The sequence below is a fragment of the Ostrinia nubilalis genome, chromosome 26 (assembly GCF_963855985.1).
Source record: "Ostrinia nubilalis chromosome 26, ilOstNubi1.1, whole genome shotgun sequence".
Classification (NCBI taxonomy): domain Eukaryota; kingdom Metazoa; phylum Arthropoda; class Insecta; order Lepidoptera; family Crambidae; genus Ostrinia; species Ostrinia nubilalis.
Window position 1 is genome coordinate 5923717 of NC_087113.1, and position 16257 is coordinate 5939973.

The 16257-nt window shown below is 37.2% G+C and overlaps 1 protein-coding gene across 1 annotated transcript; it reads right to left on the bottom strand.

The window, feature by feature from the left end:
* Positions 1-9547: 9547 nt before the first annotated feature.
* On the bottom strand, positions 9548-14325 carry LOC135084677 (uncharacterized). Its single transcript, XM_063979451.1, has 8 exons — positions 14274-14325; positions 13753-13869; positions 13494-13630; positions 12193-12710; positions 10866-10965; positions 10654-10749; positions 9777-9935; positions 9548-9610 (listed from the first exon to the last, which is right to left on the bottom strand). Exons 1-8 carry the CDS (start codon positions 14323-14325, stop codon positions 9563-9565), a joined length of 1227 nt encoding a protein of 408 aa, XP_063835521.1. The 3' UTR covers positions 9548-9562.
* Between the last annotated feature and the right edge of the window lie 1932 nt (positions 14326-16257).

Genomic DNA, 16257 nt, shown 5'->3' on the forward strand with positions numbered 1-16257 from the left:
ATAAGACATCCACAGCTGAACATAGGCCTCCCACAACGACTTCCACTAGCATCTTGCCCGCATGAATATACGACAGTAAACGTAATACAGCAATCTGGACTAATCTTGTACCTTTCAAATAGTAATATAGGATCAAAAACTTACGAACTCAATTTTTTCTCCATGTATAATCACTTACCTTTGAGATAAGGGACTGCCTCAAATAACTAAAATACTATAGAATCTACTAGTATCAATATTTTTTTATCTATCTATCGTTAAAGTGCGTGTAATGACCAATAAACCCGCAACTTATTTCTCTATCGTGTGACAAGTTCACTCGAGACCCCGAAATCCGTCACACAAGAACAAACTCCGCAATATTGATGGATGAGCTCTGAAGAATCATTTGTCACCAGTATTACAAGTCGTCACAAGTCAAGCTTGTGCCGCAATCGAAATTAGGGCAGTAGATTCTCGAATTAATATTTTTAAAGTAATAGTAAAAAAAGTAAAAAAGTATTTATTACTAAAAGAAGTAAGGTTGTAGGATACTTGGGATAGGATTAGGATGGGATACCTTCGATACAGCAGACTCCGCAGGATGGTCCAAGCTTGGTCGTTTCTTTCTTCTTTGACTTCACAAATACACTTGAATTTTTATGGGTCGGTTTTAGCGCGCGTGAGGTGTTATTTAAGTTGTTTTATTTGGAGTATTTATTTCGTATTAACGCCCAGATAGATAGGCGATGCGGCGCGTTGTAATGCGAGAGACATCTTTTAGTAATTTATTATTTATTTCTATACTTTCTGTAATACATTTACATTGTTTGTTCTTTGCCAAATAGCCGTTAAATGCTGGCCAAAGACCCCTCTCACGGTTTTCCACAGTGACCGGCCGTACGTTGTCCGCATTAGGTGATCCTGCGCATTAGGTCTTTCCTGATTAGACCTAATGCGACATAAACTCAAAAGGTTATGATCAAAGTTCTACTTATATTATGGCAGTCCTCTGCTGGACAATAAGCATAGCCACAAGGAAAGCCAAAAGGTGATCTTCTTCTTCAAGCCATTTTTTTGAAGTCATCCGCCCATCGAGCGAGGGTTGCGTTTGTCTAATTGCGGTGGTGATACTAAGATTTCTACTTCTCTGATTGCGTGGATTTATAGATTAGAGACTCCAAGACACTCTTTTACCATCATCAAGTCATTTTAGGATCCAAAGCTAGAGCTCGACTCTTTTTAATTTACCAATGGCAAATGGTGAATTTGACCTACACTCCCAAGCTGGCCAGACGGGTTGCTGAGGCCTGATATCCCATATATTTATTATTTATTTATTTATTTAAGGACAACCAACAAAACATACACCATACATTCACAGTTTCCTTATAAATAAATTAAGCTACGGTGTTGCCTTAATTAAAGGTTGCCACGACATGCACCGAATGTTGGATAACAATAACGTTGCCAAAGTGACAGAATGCAAATATATCATCAATATATCACGCCCTACATCACAATTTTAGCTACAGGCTGTCACTGCAGAATATAGGCTTCTCCCAGTGACTTCCAGATTATTGCCTTTAGTGAATATCGTTTACGGGAGCGAATCTACTACACCCTAACTATTTTGTGTATGCTGTCTTGTCACTAGACCTCTGGGAACGATTTTCCTCATCCACACATAGGCTGCCTCGTAATCTGAAGCAAACAGACTTCAGACAAACTGTGGGAATTGATGAAAAATTGCTTCGGTTTTTGTCTTTAAGTGGCTATACGTTGGTTAAAAAATGATTGACAGTGCAAATCTGTACTAAAGTTATCTTACTTTTTTTCTTATTTATCCACTACGAGGAAGCTTTTCTGCCTATCCTACCTCTATTTTTTATACAGAACAAGGCAGGTATTTGACCACAATCGCACCTAATGTTAAGTGAAATGCTGTCTAGGATGTTACATATTTGCCCTGTGAGTGCTTATTTATTCCCGCCTTAAGAGGTCCGGATTATAATGTTCGGGAAACATAATTATGGCGATAAGTTTGGGGAAGATGGTGGTAGCAAGCCAGATGGACTTAGAACACTTGTTCTACCTAAGCCCTATCACCAACCAAAGCATTGTTTACTTAAATTCTCTGTTAAAAATAGAAATTATGGGCATTAAACTCACTTACAGTGGAGGGTTTTGAGGAAATAAAGTACATAAAGAAGAAAAATAGTTTATTCGGTTCATACAAAAACAGAACTGGGATTCGAACCAGCAACCAGTCATTCGTGTGCCAAACCAACACCCGTCATTTTGTTTATACACAGCTATCCTTTAAACGAATTGTGCGCCAAACGACCAGTTTCAGGCCTGGAAACTCTTTAATTTCAACAGCGACTCGAGAGCAATCCAAAATTAATGGTGTGTAAAACGTGTGTACGGACCGGGGGGATTTGCTTAATGAATGTATGTGTTGTGTATGTAATTACTGGAATACTACCCGCAAATGGGTGTGGCTTGCTAGGTCTTACGGTTCAAGGTAGATAAAACAGAATTGTTAGATTCTGGTGATTCTGAATTTAAAGATAAGGAAGTCTAATTTTAAACACTATCCTATAATACTCGTAGTTTAAAATTATGAATTTAAACTACGTACCTATTTGCAATTTGATTCCCAGTGGGGCCATATTTTCTGTTCGGTGTTCTAACTCCACCTGGATGACGGTAGTTAGTTCCGCCAACTTACCTAAGTCTATCGCTATAAATACAATGTTAAGAACATTGTTGTATTCCGGCAGTTGGAGGTAAGATACTGGACTATTCTCAACTCTCGTTCCCACCGCTGTAACTCCTGTGTAGTCAGGATCTACAGCTTGACCGCCATAAAACCAACGAAGGTCAAGTTTGTCCCGGGGGAAAGTAAAACTGTCATTGGACCTGCAACGAAGTTAATTAGAACACAACGGGAAGACTTCGAAGTTAAGGTTCGACTTCCCTCCATTGCAAAGCGGATGACAGGTGACAAACAAAGGCTTAGTAACCTGAAGGTAAGATAGCCAGTTCCTCTGTGGTTGAAGATTCCAGTTGAAGCTCGCTTCCACCTTCGGCCTGATCATCACTTACCATCAGGTGAGATGCAAGCCAAGAGCTTCCTCGTGGTGGATAACAAAAATACAACTCACAAGGAAGCTAAGAAAAATGACCATAATAATATTGTGCGAGACACATTGTGTCCGTAATAACTGCGGACCGCGTAAATTACTATCCAAAAATGTATTCTTACACGATGTCGAATCTACATAAAAGCAATACACTACGTGTAGTCCAACAAGCTTCGGAGCTGATGTACACGCTATGCCATGGAGGTATATGCTGTGGATACGGCACTATTAACTTGTTGGTTGAATAGTTTGGTTCCAAAAGAGTAGAAAGGAACTACTCCCACTATTCTCTTGGGTACCCGGTAGTGAAGTGTATGGGCATGGTACGGAGCTTTCACATGTTCCGGCGTAAATTAATCCGGCAGGCGGTCGCCGGGTGCGCGCCGGATCCACCACTGTACGTCCGGTCGCCGGGCACCGGTTAGCCGGCGGCCGAACTGACAGTGGTGTATGGAACACTCAACTAGCTTTCACACGCGCCGGCCGGTCAGTCGTCCAGGTACAGTCTGCGAGAGTTGCAGTTTCTCATTTTTGTATCCTGACGTTGCAGAGTTCTTCAAACGGTTATGTAATTCATCAAAAGTAGTTGTACTTGAAAAACCTGTCTTCATGTGCTCGTAGATCTGGGAATAATGTATAGAATGCACCTAATGCTTCTCTTTTCATATTAATTGCATGAACCCAATAATTTCTTGATATTTCTTTCCGGCGCAGATATTTTCGTCTTCGATATTTTATTTTATTTATTTTTTTATGCATAACAAGGCAGGTATTTGATCAAAATCGCACCTGATGTTAAGGTGGGATGCAGTCTAGGATATAAAAACCACATTGCAATTATTTGTTCACGGTCCATCTTTGAAAGTATGAAATGAACGAGACTGTACTCTTGTCGGCTCTCTAGTCGATCAACCGGAGCGTGTGAAAGCTCATTTGACGCCGGGTAGCCGGCGCCGGTTAGCCGGCAACTAACAAAGTGTGAAAAGGCACTTAGGCAGGATTTACATTGACCGGCGCGAGTCGGCGCGCAGCGCAGCGTCCTTCGACCAAACATGCGGAGGAATGGGCGCGTCTTCGCGCATATCCACTGGAATATGCTCGAAGCCGACCGGCTTCCGACGCATGCTCGCACATCCGTCCGGATTGAAATGTCAGTTAATCACTAAGTAACTAAGAACTGGTGATAAAATACTATTTTCTTTACGGCCGTGTAAGTGCGCTCCGATGCGTGCCGTCAATGGGTATCGTCCCTTATTATCCTATACTGTTTTTATAATATTACTGTGTCCATAAAGTATTTTCTCCAGAACCTTGCTGCCCCATCGGGCTATATCAGAACTAAAGTCTCTCATAGATCTCTTCATCGTGAAGAAACAAGCATAGTACTCTCTATAGCACGCTGTATAACTTTGAGCTTCCTTATAAGGTCCTTAATGAGAGACCACATTTCAGAACCGTATGTCATCACTGATGATAACACACTCTGATTGTAGACTATTTCCATCATCTATTATATTATATTTCTATCTTTAATCTTGTAATACCACATCCAAGTTTTCGTGCCTCCAAACCCCCATTCCTTGGAGGAAAATCAGTGCCATTATTATGTTTCCAGATAATCTTATTACTTTTCGGAGGCACCAAAGTGTCTTCATTTTCTATATGACTCCCTACTTCATTATATCGAACAGTTGATGTACGTATTGTGAAGCTCTCATATTGGATGTTATCGATTTCTCTGGCAGATGTATGGAAAATGATACAGTATTTTCTAATTAGCTTCTAATAATACTTAATATTTTGTTATAGAAATGAGATGATTAATTGAGATATTATAAATATAGCTAGTTAATAAAATATATTGGTTTTTGGAATAAATTATATTTTTTTTCTTGTCGATTCTTTCCTTACACGCTTCGCAGTCGCCACAGTCATGTTTGAATTAAAAGTACAAGGATCTCAATTCTTTATTTTTTTAACATTATATGAAATCAATTAACAATTGATGACGCTTCATTTTATCCTCTTAAATTACCCTTCAAGAATCAGTTTTCTTTATTTAGTCCAAAAACCGCGCATCATTTTTTGACACGATTCTAAATCATCAATGGAAAAGTCTATTAATCACCCTTTGAACGTGCATCATACTAACGTATAATAAACTCATATTAAAAGCTATTCGGAATCAATCATACTAAATAATTCACTCAAAAAGCACTCCGATGATTGGCTTCAATTCAAAGGCATCACGCATCGACGCGAGGAAAAATTAGATTTTAAACCGTATCACCTTGATTTACGTATCAAAATGTTACTGCCAATTTACTCATCGATGCCATTCAAAAAATACTAGACTACGATTCTCCCCTTGCGTATAATAGAAATTAATGCAGTAGATTTTATTTAAATTTTAAAATTAATGGTTTTTTTTTGGTAAATCCCAAATCTGCCACATAATTATTTATTTTCTGTGTTATACTGTTCTTTTCTTTTGTTTTTTGTTGTTAGCTTGATACTTTTGTTTTTGTTGCACGTCGTGTTTGTTGCAAAATGCACCTCGTGTTGTCCGGTGTCCCTTCTTTGCTCACCCCTTTTGAGAGATATCGAACTCGAGTCGATGTCTCTCCGAAGGGATGCGCGAAGCCACAACAAGGGCTCTCGCGGAAGACCAGTTTCTGGACATGCCCTTATGTGTATGTCAGGACAAATGCTGAGCGGGTGCCTATTGACAAAGTGGCCCACTATTTTCTATATTCGTTTTGTGTTGTTATTGTTTATAATTTGTGCTTACTGTGTTCAATAAAGTCTATTTCTTTCTTTCTTATTTTAAGTACTTGTTCACTCGGCGAACTTCGTACCGCCAATACTATTGTCATAACTTATCTAAAAATCGCAGTATTAATACGTTTTCTACTCAAGATTTCGACTGGGCGGAGAAAAGTATCTTCCAAAGATTTCCACATAAACTACCCGTAAATGGAAAGTCAAGTCATTGAGCTAATGAGTCTAATGCCCGTTTTCACCATCAATCCCTAACTTATAAGTGATCCCTATGAAAACAAAATTCCTGTTATGTGTTAACTACTATAGAGGTCACTTAAAATTAGGGATTGATGGTAAAAATGGGTATAAATCTAAAGTTCCAGCTTAATTCTCCCACCTCTCATTCCCACCGCTGCGCTCCTGCGTAGGCAGGATTGTAGATCCTGGCTTGTCCGTTAATAAAAACCCAACCAGTGAAGGTCAAGTTTGTCCCGGGGGAAAGTTAAGCTGTCATTGGACCCGTAACGAAATTAATCAGAAGCATTATACAGGGTGGAAACGATAAGTGATTTCACTCGTTTATTTCTAAACTATACATGATATTGAAAAACTGGTTACTGATCCTGAAAGTGCTTCATGAGCTCTATCAAACGGCACCAATAATAGGTTACAGAAGCTGGAAACATTGAATTTTCAGATAGATCCAGTTTATTCTGTAACCTATTATTAATACCTTTTGATAGAGCTCATGAAGCACTTTCAGGATCACTAACTAGTTTTTTGATATCCTGTATAGTTTAGAAATAATCGAGTGAGATCACTTATCGTTTCCACCTTGTAGAGTTTTGGTTCGACTTCCCTCCAGTTTGACAATACAAGAAAAAAGTTTACCTACTGCATTGTCCTGCATTGTACGTACAGTGCCAGACAAACACGGTTATGTTTGCGTATTTGCAAAATATGCCCAGTGAGGGTGGAGTGGATAATTTGCAAATGTATCCATCCCTTACATGCTAGAGCTAACCTAATATCCATTTTGTAGGGGTGCATCGGAAAAGCCTCCATAAAATAGCCAATTCGCTTCAAACGCAGGGGGTGCAGACACTGTTTTATTTATTTGTTTATTAAACTACTTTTTTTCTATACGTTTTGCTAGATAACCAAACAGCCGACTAACACTGTAGTGGTTCAGAACGAACTACTATGCCGAGAGGTCCCGGGTTCGATTCCCAATTGAAATGATGAATTTTTTATTTCTGTGACGGGTTTGGGTGTTTTCTATGTATAATATTATGTATATATTTACAAAACAAAAGTATATAAGTATGTTTATATCCGTCTTGTACCCATAGTACAAGCTTTGCTTAGTTTTGGACTAGAGGCGTAGTGTAAAAAATATCCAAGGATATTTATTATTACTTGTTACCTAAGGACTCGTTCCATCCATCCAGTAATGCAGGATCCCGCAAATCTAGATTGTCGTGTGAATACACAAGTGGGTGTTTGAAATTCGAATATTTCTTATAGCAACAATGTAGCACCTGGCTAAAATAAGCATTTTCAAGTCTATTGTGAAATATTTATTTTTAGACATAAGATACTAACATAGCCTAAGTTTTTACTAACATTATGGATCCCTGTTATCCGAAATAAATACATTTTATTTTATTTATTTTTATTTTATTTTATTACCAACAAATTTGCATAATTAAATGGTTCCGTATAAATTAATAGCAGTTTAAATTATTCCGTAATAGGTTTTGTGAACATTGTTTAAACAAATTATTCTGCTCATTTTAATGCCCGCATGCGTATTATAAATCTTAGCGAGCAGGGGGCATAGTGTGAGTTTACGTCAAAAGCATTCGATATCCACTGCATCAAAAAAGTCTATGGAGATTTTAGTTCTTGAATGTATCCACTAGGGACGCTGTACATTAACGTAATTTTTACGCAGTCAACATCGAATACATTTGATAAAACTCATAATAAGCCCCTAGCAACGTGACCGCTACGTCAACCAATGATATCGCTACTTTCCATACATTTTTCACAGTCGCATTGCAATGGTACAATGCAAAATTTACTTTTTTTTCTACTTATAAAACTTGAAAATGTAAGTAAAACCACAGAATAAGTAATAGTACAAAGAAACCAACAATAATTGTGAAAGAATCATGAAAATATCTCTAGAAATAAAAAAGTTACAGGGCCCCAAAGTTGCCGTTAACAAATATTTCGCGCCATTTTATTGGCTATCGCATGATATAAAAAAATTGCTTATTTGTATTAAGTTACACACGCTGTCACTTGTTTTTGAAGGAGGAGGTGAAAACTAAAAATTAAAAATTGAAATCCTTGTAATTTTTCGAAAATGGGTCGAGCCCCGAAGTATTTTTATTGATAAAAAGTTTGATCACTACATGCCCGGAGTCCTGGACACACTGTATAAATTATCCCAACTAATATAATATTATAAATGCGAAAGTAACTCTGTCTGTCTGTCTGTCTGTCTGTCTGTCTGTTACGCTTTCCCGCTTAAACCTCGCAACCGATTTTGATGAAATTTGGCATAGAGATAGTTTGAGTCCCGGGAAAGAACATAGGATAGTTTTTATCCCGGTTTTTGAAACAGGGACGCGCGCGATAAAGTTTTTCTGTGACAGACAAAATTCCACGCGGGCGAAGCCGCGGGCGGAAAGCTAGTATTATATAATATATATATTTATTTATTTATTTATTTACACTTTTGCACATACAATTGTACAGTGGCGGACTTAATGCCAGGTGGCATTATCTGCCAGTCAACCACAGGTCGAGTACAGAGACTAAGGCGGTGTAATAAATATGACGTTTAATTCATATACTTACATAGCATTAGATAAGATAAATAACATACGAATACATATTAATATAATAGACATACACCTAGATACATAAACATAATAATAATATTGGCGTACACATAACACATTGTCATGTCAGAGATAAGAGGAAAAAAAAGTTTGAAATAGTTGCGCAGAGCCTTTTTGAATGTAAATTTGGAGGTTGCTTTTCGCTATAAAATATGTTCTGGGACTATTTTATTTTTAATATCTTGTTTGTACCACATGAAGCAATAAAGATATTATGATTATGATTATATATTATATAATTTAAATATATTATATGTTATATACACAGGGTGTTTGGTGGAAGGTTAGACAAACTTCGTAGGTGTATAGGTAATGACATTTTAAGAATACAAGTTCGCCCATTTGACCCCGAGTGAGCTACTTTTTTTAATTGATATTTTTGGTTTTATTTTTATTAATTTTTTTTTCCAAAATTTTACCTAAAAACTACTTTTTTTTTCTCGCGTGTTTTCAACCGCTTTTTTTATTTGCGCGATTCTAACTCGCACTTGGCCGGTATTTAGCGTTAACCTAGCTAGACAAAATCTACGTGTTAGTAGAAGTGAACACAACTCAGTTACAAGTAAAAATATTGAACATAAAAAACTTTTATTTAACAAACTTATGAAAATTGACAAAATTATTAAAGTAATTGAATCAGAGTAAAGGTAAACATAATGTGTCTTAAATGTATTCATACATATTTTTTTGCGAAAAATGCATGTGATAATATTAGGTACATAATATCATAGTGTAGGTGATATAAAATTGAATGATTTATGTTTGTTTTAGAAAAGTTAGTAGCGTATACGCCATTTTGACGATCTGAAAAACGAGAATACAATTATATTAGTATGAATATCTAACTGTATCTTTTTAAATAAAGACATTAGATCGGTGACCAAACTTTACCAAAATTCATCCAAATTGATTTTGGAAACTGACAAAAAGCCAGACTTTTACTAATAATTAATAGGTAAAGATTACTTACAGCAATAAGAAGCTTGTGGTTGACATGTACGTGGAATAAGGTGCGGACTCTAAAAGTCTTCTGTGCTCTGGCTATCATGAACACCAGTAGATAGTTGCAGTGGGTGTCTAACACTCGTTCCCAGCCGCTTTGGTAGAAAGCATCTGCTAAATTTTCTGACTGCAAACAAAAATAAACACACTTGCCAGGGAGTTTTAGTTTTTAATTCTTTATTCATAGGTTTTATTCAGGGTACATTATATCCCAAATATGAGGAGTAATATGTATTTATGTATATGATAATATTGATATCGTTTACGTATTGTACAATTATAAACCAAATAAGCACAACGACGAGTACAAACAATATTTGTGACTAACCTTTGTCTTCAACTTCATAGTTGAGAAAAAATCATATTTTATTGCTACTAGTCCATGGACAGACTACTGTAGGTTGATAAATAAAATAAAGAAAATTCTAAAATGTGATTGTTTGATTGTGAGAATGATTTTTGTAATCTTAATAATTCTTCGAAATAATGTGTCACGAAACTTCAATAAGTTTCGTGACACAATATTAAGAAGGAAATGTTATTTTGTAATATTATACAAAACGAACCATCAGCTTAAGCGCATAACTTTGGACCTTACACTTTAGTTTAATATTATACTAGCTGACCCGGCGAACTTTGTTCCGCCTTAATAGCAATAAATAAGCAGACTTTTTTTAATTTCGAACGGGATAAAAAGTATCCTATGTCCTTCTCCTGGCTCTAAACTACCTCCCTGACAATTTTCAGCTAAATCGGTTCAGCCGTTCTTGAGTTATAAGTAGAGTAACTAACACGACTTTCTTTTATATATATATAGATTCTCAATAATAATATCAGTAATTTACCTCCTCTTCAACAAGTCCACCGCATGTTGTAATCATGCACAGGTATATCGAAGCGGCAGTAAACGCAAACATAAACTCCATGTCCTGATAAGTTCCCTGGAAACACGGTAATTCTATTTTTAAATACAATTCTTTATTCTTAGTTACCGTTTAGTGATATTATTATAATATAATTATGCCAACATTTTAGTGATATTATAATAGTTTCTTACCTCTGACAAATGAAAAATACATATACATATGTGTATTGTCAATGCAATAGACAAAAGACTCATCCACTGTACAAATATGTAGTTTACGTTGTCCATAAAGCTGAAAGAAAAGATGTAATAAGTTAAAAAGTTACAATAACAAAAATCAAGTCCGATGTTCGTCTTATTACCTACTCATCTGAAGGATGGAGACTACGCTCAAAGTTGTTGGCACGGTAATTAGTATTACCGTGTTGTTGGTGATTATGGTGTACCTGGGACACAGTCCTGAGGGCCTAGTGTGAGTTTACATCAAACGCGTTCACTAGTGAGCGCGTCAAAAACTGACATTAAATGTATGACGGATTGTACAGCGCCCCTAGCGGGAAACGTTCAAAAACTAAAATTTTCATACATCTTTTAAACGCGCTCACTATGTAAACTCACACTCAGCCTACTGTTAGTTATAAATAGTGCCACCCACGAAGACGCGCCCCACCAATTTTTGGTCGAGGAAAGTGCGGGAAAGATCCTAGCGTCAGTCGCGAGTTATTGTAGTGTGCAGGTGGACTCATGGATTTATCATGTACCGATAAAACTCAAACATTAGCGGAAGCATGCTTACATAAACTATAAACGATTAGGACGAAAAGTGGGGCGCGTCTTCGTGGATAGCACTATCTATAGGTCAAACTTCGAGAAAGATGGCAGTCGTCGAATCCAACTCTGCTGGTGGCAGTGTCTCAAGAAGAAAAAGTGAATAGTGTGATGAAGTACGGTCCAGACACGTGGTTGCTTACTACTCTTATAGGTCTCATAAGAGGGCTTTAGGTCACACCCAATGAATGTGCTAAGCTCGGAGTTTCCTATGTGATCAAATCAGAAATGAGGTCAAAGTAACCCACATAATTCCCGCAACATTGCCAAGCTAGCAGGGGATGGGGACCATAACACGTAGAATCACCGCTAGGGCAGAAAAGTTCTCAAGTGGCGACCACGAGCCGAAAAATTTAAATGTAGTGTGGACCATGCCTCCCACTAGGTGGACCGACGATCTGGTGAAGGAAAGTACCTGAATGCGGGTAGCTCAGGACCGGTTGTTGCTGTGGAAATCCTTCTGTCCGAGGTCTTTGTCCAGCTGTGGACGTCATTTGGTTAAAACGGACGAACGAATTTTAATAAAAATTCCCTTCAAGTTCGGGTAAAAGTTTTCTTTCACTAAATCTTTTCACTTTTGAATAAATTGTTGTCGTTGACAAATAAAACTGAACTTTGCAGTTCAAATACACATCCTAACTGTTGTTTATGTAGGTTTTAAATGGATTCTTTAAAAGTATTATAGACTTACTGGCAAATAGCAATATGCTCAACAATAACTTTATGAAGAGCGCTTCTTCTCATTGCCTTATCATCAATTTTAAAGGAATCCTTCACGGCTTCCCCACAAATAGCCATCCTCATGCATGTATGCAGAATAAGCTGAACAAAAAATCCATCGTAACCAGAAAAGTTCAAAAAGTACATGCAACTGGCTATACACGTGTTAACAAACATCACTTCGAAGAATGGGAATTCGTAGTTCATTCCTGGACCTTGGGGCGATCGGAATTCATGTATGAAATACCGACGAGGTTCGTCATCAAATAAGGTACTGTACGTCATTTTGCAGATAGCCAACACTGGGAATGAGAAACTACCGACTATTAAGCAATACGCCCAGCTCTTTTCCAAAAATATAGATCTGGTGAGCCACTTCATAGCGATGCGCTTGTGTGTTATCGGTTTGGAGTTCAAATTTGCTAAATATCTATTCATCTCCTCTATCAAATATTTGCTCTTTTGTCGGTAGTAGTACATATACACCCACTGAAACAAAATTTCTGGTCAATTCTTGATTATTATTTTAGATAGTCTACATATTGCAGGACTCGGCCCTGACTAAGTCCAAGACAAAAGGGAGGATTTAACCTACACCCCTTTTTTACGTCGGGAAATGCTTTGCGCATCCACTGGTTGATGGGGATGGGGTTATGTGGGACTCTCCCCGCCTACCCACTAAAACCCGACGGTTTCCACCAGAGCCCAAAGAAACGGAGTCCTAGTTGGACATTCGTCCGCAGCTCATCCTCAGGTTAGAGGCTCGATCACGAGCGAGGCTCTCTGGTTTCGAGGGAACCTCAAATCCCCTCCTCCAGTTGTTTTTTAAAGAAGTTTTCTCCTCGTGGTCCTGGTACAACAGGACCCCTGGCCCGCTATAGCGGGTTACGCTCTGCTCCATGCCGCTGCTCAGTCAGCTCTGCTGATAGGAGAAGTATCGAAAGCGGCCCTCCAAAGTGTGGGCCCGGGCAAACGCCCTGCCAGGCCCCACCTGTGGGGTTTTTTAAAGATGTCCCCTGCATCGTGGCCCAGGCAAATGCCTTGACGGCATTGTGGGTTACGGGTTGCCCGTGTCTCTTCTGTCACGTCACGTGTGTTTATTTAACGTTGTGAATGCTTTGAATTTTATTGTATGGAGACCACGATAGTGTCAAGCCAAATCTAACACAGAAGCAAGTATACTAGTAACTGAATAAAAAAAACTTATTCACAATAATAAATAAAGAAATCAATAACACGTAATCTCAATACAACATTCCCTGGTCTACTTACCTTCAGATATAGTGCCGAAAAAGGACCTATGACTATAAGGTGGCGGAATAGTGTGTCCAAGTCTCTTTCTAAATACGCCAAGTGTAAATCGTAAAAGATACATGAATATACGGGTACCATTAAGATGATAAAACCAACTGTAACAAAATGGGTGTAAGGTCAAGTACATGTAAAGGCCCTTTCCACAGGAAATTCAGTTTTGCGGGACTCAGTAACACAGGATTTAGATACAAATACATTTTAAATAACTAAAACTTACAAAAACCCAAGATCTGCCAGTTCTTCATTCTGTCGCTGGGGTAAATCATCCCAAAGACCATGGAAAATATCAAAATGGTAAATGTCTCTTCAAATGGTTTGAAGAATATCTCTTCATCTGTAAAGCAAAATCAAGTAACCAGCACCACCAAGTAGCAAGCACCAGAAAGGAGTTCCTATGGCGTCAAAATAAACAACATTGCTAAGTTTCAGCAGTCAGGAGTTAAAAAAGCCCTAAGAAAGTTCCTCTTTGCTTGAGGATTCAGTGTGAAGCTACCTTCAGCCTCATCATCACTTTCCATCAGGTGAGATGCAGGTAAAAAGCTCACTCGTTGTAGATAAACAAATACTGGGTGACTTGATAAGTGAACTTGTAAGTGATTTATGGTTCAGGGCATTTGCAACCAATTTAATAATGTTGGGTTACTTTATTTTTGATTCAATCATGCAGGGAATTTAGTATCATATATTTAGTATGATACTCAGACCGGCTACAGAAATCAGTTAAAATACTTGACTTACCATTCTCAGTGATTTTTTCTTCTAAAACCTTTTGATAAACCATCAACGCCATGTTTATTTTTGCAATGCGTATATTCGTGAGAAAGTATAACTGTTGTGTGAACCAGAACACTATTGTATAGGTACCAGGAGTTACGAAGGCTAGTCTGAATTATTTATTAAATTTATATTAATGCTTATCCTTAGTAGTAACTTTGATTTATACATAATTGATTAATGGGAAAAATACTGTAACTGCTAGTATACTGGGTGTCCCAAAAAGTAGTATCAAGCCGAAGCCCAGAGGTACATCACTAGGGCTACCCAAATCAAAGTGACTTTTGATAGTTTTCGAGTTACGACTTTTTTTTACAACATAGAGGATTTTAGTTTACATTCGTTTTATGGATGTAAATGCTTCTGAATCAGCTAGGCCTAGTGTTCATCTATTAATAAAAAACCGGCCAAGTGAAAGTCGGACTCGCGCACCGAGGGTTCCGTACAAACCTGCAAGGTTTACAAAGTTCGTTCATTACGACAATCGAGTCATAACTATGGTATTTTTATTGCAAAATGAAATTCATAACATTACAATGGGGAAAGTAACTACTTAAAAGGAGAATGCCCAAAAGTGGTATCGCTCGAAATCTAATTGTACATTGAGGGTACCACACCGTAAATTCGTTTCTTCATTTGTAATGATTTGCGAAAGTAGTAAGAAATTGTAAAACCTCCGGAATAAAATCCGATTTTAATAAAAAGTATTGTAACAATGAGCTGCAATCAGCAACACCTATCACCGAGCAACGACACTACGTAGTTCGCACGGTTGTCAATAGATGGCGCTGTTCGTAGTTAGCTCGCGGTATCATTTGATTTTTTCCTGTCCTTAAGTAGTCAGCGCTAACCACAAATCCCTTTCCCCTTGCAAAATGGTATAAATAACATTGGTATGCACGCAAGATTATTTTGTGTTTATATCTGATCCTTATCAAATAACGCTAGCTTTGGCGTAGCTAGGGTTTTTTTTTAGGCAGGGTAACTATCTACAAATATAAAACAAGTATTCTAAGGTAAAACCTGTAGCTATGCCAATGGACACCATTCATTTCACTTAAACCAAAATTACGTCAAAGTCCGTAGTTTTATAAAAAAAAAAAATGCGGTATGATTATTTTTTATTTATTTATTTTTCCTATATTTGCATTATAGGTAGGTACCTACCTCAGCGTTTTGAATTTTTGCGTTGATTTAGAATTTCTCACAGTTTAGAGGCAATTAGATTTAAGAAGTGTTTGATATGAATTTCAACTTTAATATCTCTACGCGTTCATGTGAAAAAGGGTAGGTAGTAAGTTTATAATTATTAAAAAAATATTTTATGTCATGTAAGCAAAAATAATATTTTAAATTTTATATAACTTCAAATTTATCATTTTCGCAATTTTTCCTTTATCTGTACTATATAACGTTGCTTCGTGCCGAATTTCAAGATTCTGAGTTCACAGGAAGTACCTTGTAGGTTTTGATTCCCTAGCGTGTGACGGAAATTCGTCTAAGGTGTCGGTATAAACTGCTGTATCTTTTGATCGCGTTAACTTAGAAGTTTGATTTTTTTACTTCTTAAAGGGACAATAGATCTAGGTATTTGGTATAAATTTCAATTTGATACCTTTATTCGTTCGTGAGAAATAAGGTAGTAAGTTTCATTTTATTAAAATATTTTTATTATATTATATAACTAAAAAAATGTAATTTTCGCAATTTTTCCTATATTTGCATTATATGACAATGCTTTATGCCAAATTTCAAGATTCTGAGTTTACGGGAAGTATCCTGTAGGTTTTGATTCCTTTGCGAGTGTCGAAAATTTGTTGAAAATATCGACATAATCGGCTGTATCTTTTGATTGGCTTGGCTTAGAAGTTTGATATTTTCACAGCTTAAAGGGACAATAGACCTGAGTATTTCATGTGAATTTCAGCTTGATACGTTCACGCGTTCT

Coding starts and splice junctions, on each gene's coding strand:
- LOC135084677 (XM_063979451.1), bottom strand. CDS start 14,325: ATGGCGTTGATGGTTTATCAAAAGGTTTTAGAAGAAAAAATCACTGAG. Junction 12,711..13,493: donor TTTCGGCACTATATCTGAAG/GTAAGTAGACCA, acceptor ATTTTGTTTCAG/TGGGTGTATATGTACTACTA. Junction 10,750..10,865: donor GTATTTTTCATTTGTCAGAG/GTAAGAAACTAT, acceptor CCGTGTTTCCAG/GGAACTTATCAGGACATGGA.